The 12,422-nt window shown below is 38.5% G+C and overlaps 1 protein-coding gene across 1 annotated transcript in view; it reads left to right on the forward strand.

The window, feature by feature from the left end:
- The window catches only part of sntb2 (syntrophin, beta 2), a 313,602-nt gene extending 304,960 nt beyond the window's left edge, over positions 1-8,642 (forward strand). Inside the window, exons 6-7 of the mRNA XM_039763457.1 lie at positions 161-351; positions 8,234-8,642. Of these exons, the coding sequence (XP_039619391.1) occupies positions 161-351; positions 8,234-8,326 (284 nt within the window). The 3' untranslated portion in view covers positions 8,327-8,642. The remainder of the gene's footprint in view (positions 1-160; positions 352-8,233) is intronic.
- Positions 8,643-12,422: the final 3,780 nt, after the last annotated feature.

The raw sequence follows: 12,422 nt of genomic DNA on the forward strand, positions 1-12,422 counted from the left end.
AAGTTTCAACTGCTGCATGGTTCAGTGGTTAAAATTCACTGTAGCTATTCTCAGTACTTAGCGAAAAGCTAACAACACAACATCACAGAAACTTACTCAGGAATTTTTGTTTTTGCTTTAGATTTTTTTCTCTAATTTTGTTTTGGTTTTTCTTTGACAGGTTGCACATTAAACAACCAAGATGTCCGGTTGAACATCCATTATGAGAATGGGTTCACTATCGCAAAAGAGGGAGCAGGACCTGGAACTACTGCTATACTGTATAGATACCCATTTGAAAAGTTAAAAATGTCTGGAGATGATGGCATTCAGAATCTCTACCTGGACTTTGGAGGACCTGAAGGAGAAATGGTATGGTAGGCTCTGGAGTGGTGAATGCTGTAACATGTTAAGCATGCCTTTATGGTTGCAAAAGTTGCTGGAATGTATTTGTTTATAATAAAATGAAGTTGATTTAAATTATTTCATGTATCTGCAGTCTAGTTACACTGTGGTTAGTGCTGCTGTCTAAGAGTTTAGATCCCAACCTCATCACAGTGAGTGTAGCATTTCTACATTTTCACCAATTACCATTGGGGGAGGTTTTCTTTAGGGGTCCCCAGTTTTCCTGCCACATTATAAAGACCTGCAAGTTAGGTTGACTGTCGAGTCTATGCTGACCCAGTGAAGATTTATAAATAAATGTGGCCAGAAATGGACTGGTGCCCCCATACAAGGCTAATTCATACCTTGCATGTTACCACAAACCTAAATTGGAATAAATAGGTTATGGAATGAATGGATGGATCTGCTAAACCATTTGTAAGTATGAAAAAGCTTTTGTTTTATTAAACCAAGATTCTAAATATGAAGTACAGGTAGTCCCCAGGTTACGGGCATCCGACCTACAACATACAAATGGGGATACAGCTGCGACGCATGCACCTCAGTAAGTGCCACTCTGTCATCTTCGGCCTGGGGATGCTGCAAGTGGTGGCTGGATGGAGACTGAATGGGGGCAATTTCACTGCCTGTGCAGTATAGTGTCCCTCGGGCGGCTCCCAGCTGCAATTGGTTTTACTGCCCGCCCACCACACACGGCTGACCCGTTCATTATCGGTGGGTGGCTGGTATTGCTGCAAGCGGTGGCTGGACTGAGGCTGGAGGGGGGGCGATTACGCTGCTCGCGCAATGTAGTGTCCCTCGAGGAGCTCCCGGCAGCAAGCAGTTTCACAGCCTGCCCACCACACACGGCTGCCCGGTTCATTCTCATTGGGCGGCTGGTAACGCTGCAAGTGGTGACCCGGTTGTGGCTGATCGGAGGCAATTGAGGGTGAACGGGACAGCGGGGGATAGCATTGTAGTGTGCATCAGATGGCTGCCTATTGAATGGGGGCGATTCACTGCCTGCCTTTGGCCGCACCATGTTCGTTCTCGGTGGGCGGACGCTGCAGGCAGCATACTGTAATGGAGGTGACTGTGAGGTGGGCTGGTGATGAACTGCCCGTCGATGCCCCCATTCATTCTCAATAGCAAGCCTGCTTGTACTGTTACGCACATAGCAGGATGTTGTCTCTTGTCAGTATATCAGACATGTTGATGACTGGTGCCTTCCTGCTGTGATAGTGTGGACAGTGCTGTGCAGAAGAGCTCATCTTAATCTTTTGTCTTCACCCATTTAAGAATGTCTCTGAAACACAAATCTGATGCAAGTGCTGGTGATACAGTAAAGAAGAGAAAAACCATCACCAAAGAAAATAAAGTAGAAATAATAAAAAGGTCAGAGAGAGGTGAAACTCCATCATTCATTGGCAGAGCACTTAGTTACAGTCAGTCAACAATAGCATTTATTAAATTTATGTATCTGTTCCGACTTACATACAAATTCAACTTAAGTACAAACCCACAGTCCCTATCTCGCACGTAACCAGGGGACTGCCTGTATTATAGACTGAAACCAGTATGTTTCTTCTATTCTTATATTTGAAAACCAAATAAAATCACATTAAACATTTTCTTGTTTGACAAGTTGCACTCATTATTTATTTGATTTGTAGGATATTTGTTCCTTGAAAATATTAATATGCATCCATCCATTCATTTAGTAGATGATTATTTTTATTTAATGTAAGTTTTTTAGTAATGGTATTGGGTGTGGATCATTATCACAGGATGTTATTTTCGCTGTCTCGTAACTCCAGGAACCCGTATTTGAATCACTCATCATGACTGTGTGGCTTGAGTTTTCACCTCTTCCCTAAGCTTTCAGATACACCAGTTCCCTACAGCATTCTGAAAATGTGTATGCAACAGCCATTGGTGTCTCTGAATTTGCCTTATGAATGAGTGTGTCCAGTGATAGACTGACATCTAATTCAGAGTTGATTCTTGTTCTCCTTCCGATGTTCCAGGAATAGACAGTGCTTCTCTGAGACTCTGAAACTGAGCATGTGGGATAGATAGCCCAATTGCAATTCTGTATTAGAGCATTTGGAAATGTATAGTGTATGCTGAGTAATAGCAATCAAAATGGAATGTTGATGTTAAACCATACTAGAAGGGGCACATTCAACATCAGTTTTTTGGAAATTATTTAATTGATCCTGTTCACAGGTAGTAAATTAGTTCTTCCCCAAAAATGTATGGATTATAGATCAGAAGGTAGGGTGGCCATCTCAGCTGTGCTAAACAGGACAGTCTCCCACTATTCTGTTTATACTTGTAGAAATCCAGAAAGCAACAAATTGTGTTAACTGCTTGGCCGTGTACATTTTATATATGTTGAATTATGAGAATGGCTTTCTTACATAAATAATACAGATTAAAGTTAATTCTACTTAAAAAATAAAAAGAAGCTTGGAAAACTAATGTTTTGGTTGTTTCAGCTTTTATCCTTTGTTTTTATGATGTGTAGTAAGCAGCAGCTGACAGAGGAATGGAGGGAAGGGAGAGCAAATCCAAGTAAAATGAAAAGGGTGGAAGCACCAGGGGGTGAACAAATGGCATCTTTTTTGAGAAGATTAAAAATTTGGTTAAGAGTTAGTTAGCCACTCTTTCAGTGCTTTTCAAGATTAAGTACACATTTATCGACTAACAGGTTTATTTCAATACCCATTTCATCTCTTCTGGCTTTTTACTCCACTTTCTTCTCCACATTTTTTGGCCTACAGTACGTAATGTGGCTCCTCTGCCTACTTGGAAGTAAGGCTAAGTAGTCAAAGATATTTTTGCTTTTATAGAAATAAATTTGAATAATTGTTAATAAATATATTTTGAGCATTTGCATAAAATTGTTTTGCTGTGTGGCACATATAAAATATGCAGGTGCTTAAAAATTGAATAAAGTTAAACATAAGATGCATTTAATACCTATGATACTTTTTGCCTACACCATCTATGTTTATTGTTACCTTATGCCAGTGTTGTTCCTTTATCTAAATTACTAAATTCAGCATATTTACTCTATTGTCACTTCTCAGTACAGCCTAAAATAAGACAATATGGCATGTATCATACATAACAAATAGGAGAGTGTTGATAACATCCCACCCTTTTCTTGTAATGTATTATTTCATTGTATCTTATAATTGAAAAACAAAATAAATGAATTCATATTCATCCTGATATTGCCTGCATATTATCAGCAAAAATCCAGTCATTACAACCTATTCAGTGTAACTGGAAGAGCCACTTTTATCATGTGTGCTAATGAATAAAGTCCCAAGTTTATATAAAAGTCCAAAATAGTGACCATATGTGTATTGTCTGACATTATAGGTAGTTACACCTCAGCATGGCAATTTCAAGATAACAAAGTAAAGGGTAGATCAGGGACCTTGCAACTCTTATTTGCACTATAAAAATAGATATATGCAGTATATTTCTACTGCAGTCAGTATTACAATGTTGTACTTCAGTCTGATCATATTTTTAATCTTTATCCTTAAACAGACGAGTTTGAGTTTATTTTGATTTGGTTCATTTTGTTGTCATTGCAACTTGCAGTATAATGAAAATTATTTTTGATTAATCTTTTGGTGCAATGGCTAAACAGTACATATTACACAAAACAGTGAAGTAGGCAATAAAACGAAGCAATACCAATAAACATCTATACAGTAATCCCTCCTCGATCACGACGGTTGCGTTCCAGAACCCCCCGCGATAAGTGAAAATCCGCAAAGTGGAAACCATATGTTTGTATGGTTATTTTTATATATTTTAAGCTCTTAGAAACTCTCCCACACTGTTTATAAATATTCTCCGCACAGTTATACAGTAAACCCTCGTTTATAGCGGTTGATCCGCTCCAGACAGATAAATGCATTTCCAAGAAGTAGGATTCTTTATTTATAAATCGAATATTTTCGCAGTTAAAGCATTGAAAACCTGTTTATGACCTTCTAAATACATTTTTTAACATTATTAGAGCCCTCTAGACATGAAATAACACCCTTTAGTCAAAAGTTTAAACTGTGCTCCATGACAAGACAGAGATGGCAGTTCTTTCTCACAATTAAAAGAATGCAAACATATCTTCCTCTTCAAGGTGCGCGTCAGGAGTGGAGAATGTCAGAAAGAGAGAGAGAGTAAAGTAAACAATCAAAAATCAATAGGGCTGTTGCGCTTTTACGTATGCAAGCACCGCGATAAAGCGGCGCAATGAAGGGATCAATGTGAAGGTAGCCTTTCATCTTTTTACAGGCGCGTCCGTATCTTCTAAGCAAGCAGCCACTGTGCAAACAGCCCCTCTGCTCACATCCCCTCCGTCAGGAGCAGATAATGGGGCCAATCATATGCCTCCCTGATGGTATTGCATGATGGATAAGTATCTGCCTGTATTTTTCAGAGAGAGTGAGAGAGACAGAGAAAAGCAAACAATGAAAAATCAATACGGGCTGTTAGAGCTTTTAAGTGTGCGAAGCAGCGCACGGGAAGCATATTGTATATCATTGAGAACTTTTATTTAATATGTAATACATGCTCTGATTGGGTAGCTTCTCAGCCATCCGCCAATAGCATCCCTTGTATGAAATCAACTGGGCAAACAAACTGAGGAAGCATGTAACATAAATTGAAAGACCCATTGTCCGCAGAAATCCGCAAACCAGCAAAAAATCCATGATATATATTTAGATATGCTTACATTTAAATTCCGCGATGGAGTGAAGCCGCGAAAGTCGAAGCGCAATATAGTGAGGGATCACTGTATATATAATTCACAAAGGCAAGACACCCATGGAGAGCACGCCAGAAGGGGCGTGGATTCACTAAGCCGCCGACAAGTAAGACACCTATGGCGCACGCGGGAGGAGCCACGCCCACCAACTCCAAGACCATTGGATACGACGACAACTCGCAGAGCCACGTCCACCAACTCGGGCACGACGACACAGAAAGAACGACGTCATTTATATTCATTTATTATCATTTATATTTATATCTGTCGTAGAGGCCTCATACCTCCGAGCTACCTTGACTGTTCATAGAGGCATGTTTCTCGCGGAGGTGAGTCGCCATATGCAGCGTGTAAAACAGTTTGCGAGGGGTATCCCATGGGATCCTTTAAACAATCCTTTACAACTGAGGTTAAAACACAACGACCGCGTGCACCATAGCAAACTGTTTTACACGCTACATACAGCAATACGCATCCGCGACAAACATGCATCTTCTTCACTCATGGACAATTATATGTTGCTCTCTCCAGAGTTCCATCTTTTCATTCACTTTCTGTTGTATCCTCAGACCCACCCTTTTTAGACAACCGTGTCTTTCCAGAAGTGTTTAGCATTCAATAAATAATTATGCATGAGATTGAGCATGTGTCTACCCGGCGCAGACAGGCGTGGGTAAGCCGTTGAACCCCATTCGGGCTGCAAACCGTGGAATTCCCACTAAGTGCGACTCATACGCTCCCACTGGTTGTGTCCCTACCCTTCGTGCACACCCCCCTCCCACCTCGCTACTACCGTGGTTGGGTGTCTTGGTGGATTATATTTAGAAAAGCAGCCAACGACTCAAGTGACGAGTTAGAGGTGGGAACATGAGCGGGCAGTACATACTGAACGAGAATTCAGCAGACTAGCATGACGGAGGGAGCTGAATGGACGTCCTTCTCCTTTCCTCCCGTTCCACACTCGGCGCCGTGCACCCCCATCCCTCTGTCTGGCAAGAGAAGGCGCGATTGCGGTCCGCCAGTTTTCAGTCATGGACGATTGTGTGTTGGTTCGTTCTGTGCATTGTTACAATGTTGCTTTTCTTGCTGATTTATTACATTACCGATTTTTCAAATGTTAATTTTCTCCCTGTGCTTAAAAATCATTAAAAAACCGGCCTGATTATGCGGCATATGGTACGCCGCGGGTTGGCTAGTTGGGAATATTTAACAATGAAATCTCAACACTATCAAATTAAAAATGTAAATATCAGATACAAACATATACAATCATGGCCAAAATTATCGGCACCCCTTGAATTTTCTCAGAAAATGCACCATTTCTTCCAGAAAATTGTTGCAATTGCTTTTCTTTTGTAAACTGCTTAAGGTCTCGCAGATTTGAAGGGCGCCTTCTCCCAACAGCAATTTTGAGATCTTTCCATAAGTGTTCAATCGGATTTTGATCCGGACTCATTGCTGGCCACTTCAGAACTCTCTAGCACTTTGTCTTCAACCATTTCTGGGTGCTTTTAGAGGTATGTTTGGGGTCATTGTCCTGCTGGAACACCAATGACCTCTGATGCAGACCCAGCTTTTTGACACTGGGCCCTACGTTGTGCCCCAATATTTTTTGGTAGTCTTCAGATTTCATGATGCCTTGCACACAGTCAAGACATCCAGTACCAGAGGCAGTAAAACATCCCCAAAACGTCTTAGAACCTCCACCAAGTTTGAGTGTGGGTACTGTGTTCTTTTCTTCGTAGGCCTCATTCCGTTTTCTGTAAACAGTAGAATGATGAGCTTTACTAAAAAGCTCCACCTTCATCTCATCTGTCCACAAGACATTCGCCCAGAAGGATTTTGGCTTCCTCATGTACATTTTGGCAAACTACAGTCTGGCTTTTTATGTTTGTGTCAGCAGTGGGGTCCTCCTGGCTCTCCTGCCATAGCATTTCATTTTGGTCAGATATCGACGGATAGTTCGAGCTGACACTGTTGCACCCTGAGTCTGCACAACAGCTTGAATATGTTTTGAAGTTAATTGGGGCTGTTTATCCACCATTTGGACTATCCTTCGTTGCAGTCTTTTATCAATTTTTCTCTTCTGTCCATGTCCAGGGAGATTAGCTACAGTGCCATGTGTTGTGAACTTCTTGATTAACGGTGGACAAAGGTACATGAAGATCTCTGGAGATGGACTTGTAGCCTTGGGATTGTTGATATTTTTCCACAATTTTTGTTCTCAAGTCCTCAGACAATTCTCTGCTCTTCTTTCTGTTCTCCATGCTTAGTGTGGCACACTCAGACAGACAACTGAAAGGTTGAGTCAACTTTTCTCCATTTTAACTGGCCTCAGGTGTGTTTGCTATATTGCCAGCACCTCTTTCTTGCCTCAGGTGAGTTCAAACGAGCATCATATGCTTGAAATAAAACGATTTACCCACAATTTTGAAAAGGTGCCAATAATTTTGTCCAGCCCATTTTTGGAGTTCTGTGTGACATGATGTCAGATTTGGCTTTTTTTCTGTTTTTTTGTGTTGTTCCAATGCACATAAAGGAAATAAACATGTTTATATCAAAACATTTGTAATTGCAACAATTTTCTGAGAAAAATGGTGCATTTTCTGGGAAAATTCCAGGGGTGCCGATAATTTCGGCCATGACTGTAACATGTGCCCAAGAAGATAAGCAAATTAGCTGTATAACTGTCAGTAACAGTAAACCAATTGGTTTACATAATGGAGTTATGGTCACAGGTCATGTGTGATAAGAGTTGAAAGGCCTGTTGGGTAAGCAATCAACTGTACTGCACTTTTGTAAACTTGTAGCACTAAGGCACATACAATAAATAAAGATAACTCAATCAAGCACAATATTGAGCAATCTAGAACTTTCCACTAGTCCGAATTTTGAAGAATTATAGGCCCAATTCATATCAAATGACCGAAACTCAAGGAATCAATAACATAGACTGAGAGAAAATAATTTGTGGCTTTAAGTAGCTTTTGTCTGCTACAGTACAGTCAGTGAATTGGATTTTTCAATAGCTTAATTAAAATATGACGTATTAACAATATTCTCCTTTTCTTTCAGGTTCTGAATCTTCATTCCTGTCCAAAACCAGTGGTTTTTGTTCTACATTCATTTCTTTCTGCCAAAGTGACCAGGATGGGATTACTAGCTTGAGCTGTGATAACTGCCACAAGCAAAAGAAGACAGTGCTTCTTTTATCAGCCTTTATTTCCAAAATGATGAAATATGTCTGAAAAGATGACATCTGCAACATGTTTATGTCCTCTGCAGATTTAAAAATGTAACTCACCCATGCTGGTGTTCATACATTTATGCAGAAAAGCCTTTTTGTTCTTCGAAGTTGTTGATTTGCAGGATTCGAGTGTTGAAGCAACTTGGCTTACAAAGTGTAAGGAGGAGCAATTTGAGGCACCAGTTTCATTCCTTAAATTTTATACATATATATAAATGTAGAACACACACACACACACACACATATATATATATATTATACATATAATAATACATATATATATTATATAACTATTTACAGTATATGTATGTGTGTGTGTGTGTGTGTATATATATATATATATATATATATATATATATATATATATATATATATATATATATAATCAGTGTGTAACTATAATAACTCTGGTTTTCAAATGTAAAAGATATCAATCTTTTACACACTCTCTATGTTTTCAAATATTTATAATTGGTCCTTTATCAACATATCTTATAGCATTGTTCAAATAAACCATAAATCTTTACATAATAATCTAAAAAGAATATGTATTCTTTATTATATGGTAGTTAGATAATAATACAGCCGAGTTTTTAAGAACCTCTAGTATAACTTTTTTAAATGGTTACAGTATACATCCACCTAGTATTTACCTAAATGTATTTTTAAAATCAGCATTATGAAAAGCTGTTTTGAATTGTTTAGGATTCACAGTTATTGATAGGAGAAAATTAGCAGAATTTCTATCTGTTAATTTGTAACAATTACAGAATTGCCAAATGTGCCTTTTTGTGTTGTTTAGGAAGTGAAAGCTATTATATATGTCATTCATATTTTATCATTTCAGACTGCCTTCATGAAATAGATTTATATTACAATAAGATTTTATTCATTTTTTGTCTTTATTTTGCATGGATTAGAACTAGTATTTTTATTTATATCTCTAATGTTTGTATCCAGAAAATGTATTGTTAGATTTTATGCTTGATTGTTTTGACGAATGTTAGTGAGCACAACTAAAAACTTTTTAGAGCACCTTTCCTTTTCATTCCTCTTCTCACTCCATTAATTATTATTTTCACTTTAAAAACAGCCTTAGCAACATAGATGCATTGATTCTTGCTGACATTTTCTGTATATTTAAGTGACCAAAATGAATTCCAGTAAGAAACTGTTTTATTATGCTGCTTCTTTGATTCCAGTATTTTTCACGGCCACTGCTTAATATGTTTCAAGTAGGGTTATCCCCTAGTAAGTCATTGCAAGTAGTTGGCAGCACCTGCATGCCATAAACATTTTTCCTGTTACTTCGGTTTCAGTATCGTGTCATCCCTCACAACATCCCCATTACTGATTGAATAATACCATCCACATGTACTCCAAACTGTCTTCTACAATTTATTATCACAGAAGACCAGAGAATTGACTGCTAGGAATGGGCACAAGGTAGGGTCACAGTTTGGATGGGATGCTTAGCACATATACATTGAACTGAACTAGCTGGGGATCACTAAACCAGTCTAACAGCCCATTCATTCATTGCCTTACCTGCTTTTCTAGTTCACAGTTACCAGATATCAGAACCTGCTCCTTTAATAGCACTGGACACAAAGCAGGGACCAAACCTGGCCAGGGTACCAGACTGAATCAGTCCTTGCATTAAAATTTATTTACCTTTGATTGCAATCTAATTAAGTGGAGCAGATGATAAAGACACCATCTGAACTGAGCCACCTAATGCACCAAGACATAGCTAAAAACTTGGTTAGAACATCTGTGTGCAGAAACTCTGTTGAGCCATAACTTTATTGCAGTTAAAGAGAAGACTGTACACTTTGACATGTCATTTGGCACTGTGAAAATCCACATTGACATATGAAGGTAATTAATATTTTACCGTGGAGATAGTCTGTAGGTAACGAATACCATTTCATTGTGATGAATATGTGGGGAAGTTGTATGTTTTTGATTGTTACGAAGATTGCTGATTCTAAGATCAAATTTAGAAAATCAGTTACTTTTCAGATAAGCTACTTTCTTTCAACTTCTTATCAACATGCTTTAAAATTTAGTAAAAAATAAAAAATGTACAATTCCAGTTAATCACTAGATCATGTATAGTAAAAATGTTTTTTAGTTTTTATTTAGAATAGAATGAGACATTTATTTTATTCATTTTCTATTATTACCCATCATTTCAATTATAGCACTGTATTTCTCTTATTAAGCCAATTGTTTTCATCCATCTATCCATCCATTATCCAACCTGCTATATCCTAACTACAGGGTCACAGGGGTCTGCTGGAGCCAATCCCAGCCAACACAGGGCGTAAGGCAGGAAACAAACCCCAGGCAGGGTGCCAGCCCACCGCAGGCCAATTGTTTTCTGGTAATGTAATCGAGACTTTGAAATAATTATTTTTTGTGTGATTCCCCCATGATATTTCTTTTTTCCTCTCATTTTTCACCACCACCTTGATGATTCATAAGATGATTTTTGCAGTCTATACCTTGGAGCATGAAAGACAAACACACCATCTTAACCCCACCCTGTCTGTCTAATAGGATCTGTTAGCTTATAAAATCCTCAGGCACTGTGGCACCCACACCCATCCCTCATTTGTTGCTCCCCTGCAATGACCCACATTGGGTGTGCAGACAGTGGGATCTTCTTGCTCATCTTTTTGTGCCTTCCTAATAAAGTCAGTTTCCTTAGCTAATGTCACTCTAACACCAATGAACCACATGCCTTTAGTCGGTGTACAGTAAATAGCAAGCGACCTTTTAGAGCTGCTGCTCCTTGACATGGTTTGTTAGTTAAGCAAGCTTCTGATGTCTGACAAAACTGGGAAACTAAACTCTTGCATACAAACATTCCAACATCTGATTAGAGAAGTCAGATACATTTTCTATTTAAGTGTTGAAAAAGATATTTATCGCAAAGAAGCATTATGGCTGTAAAAATCAAAGAATAACTTGTATATAATTTTTTATATAGTACAGCAAATGATTACACTTACTGTAATGGTTAAGGATTAGGAATTTATAGACACGCTGCACTTAAGTATTAAGACACACGGCTAATGTTGGGATTTTATTATTTTTTCATATGGGTTGTTCTGTGACTGCAATTTTTCTCACTTTTATTTCAGTTTAAAGCAAGCAGAATCATATCAATATGTGTAAAAATACATCTAATTGGAAAACCCCTCAACCTACTTTATCACAGAATTTTATTTTTTTTTTAGTTACTGTATGTAAATGGATTTCAGGCATCTCAACCAAGAATATTCGGTTATGAAAGTGACGCACACTTCTTTACTTCCTTTAGACTTTGATGTGAGTTGTGATCTGGTACTCTTGTCTAAGCTGTTCATTTTAATGACATTTTTTATACTGCTTGTTACATGCCAAGTTCTTGCTTATGAAAACCAAAATTAATGTAAATATTCAATGTAAATGCAAACAGGCCACTGGCATTATTAAACAAGAGTATAAAGAGTTCAGTGCACTGTTTAAAAATAGCAGTAGCAAAATAACCGTCTCAGACCTGCTTTATCTAATTCAGGGTTGACTTGTGGGGCACTGCCTATCCCAACAACAGTGGGCACAAGGCAGGAAACAGCCATGGGCAGTAGGCCAGTCCAATCCAATGCCTACTTACCCACTTTCACAATGGGGCCAATTAGCAATTGCCAGTTAACCTAAGTTGTACATGCTTGATGATGTGGCAGGAAGACCCAGAGGACCCATGCAGACACAGGGATAACATGCAAACTCCATACAAACAATGACTAGAACCATGAAACATTAAACACTGCCCTACTGTACTGTCCCAGGTGTGAAAATGCTAGATAGTAAAATGTTGACACTTGTTGTCAGCATAGTTCTAAAAAGTCATAATGAAAAATATTGCAGTTTTTGCACTGTTTTATTGCCTCCTGTCCACTTTTTCTTAAAAGGCACAAAACGTTTATAAGTGTAAGGCACTTGCCCTGTATAAATGCTTCTGCTCCT

The sequence above is a fragment of the Polypterus senegalus genome, chromosome 9 (assembly GCF_016835505.1).
Source record: "Polypterus senegalus isolate Bchr_013 chromosome 9, ASM1683550v1, whole genome shotgun sequence".
Classification (NCBI taxonomy): Eukaryota; Metazoa; Chordata; class Cladistia; order Polypteriformes; family Polypteridae; genus Polypterus; species Polypterus senegalus.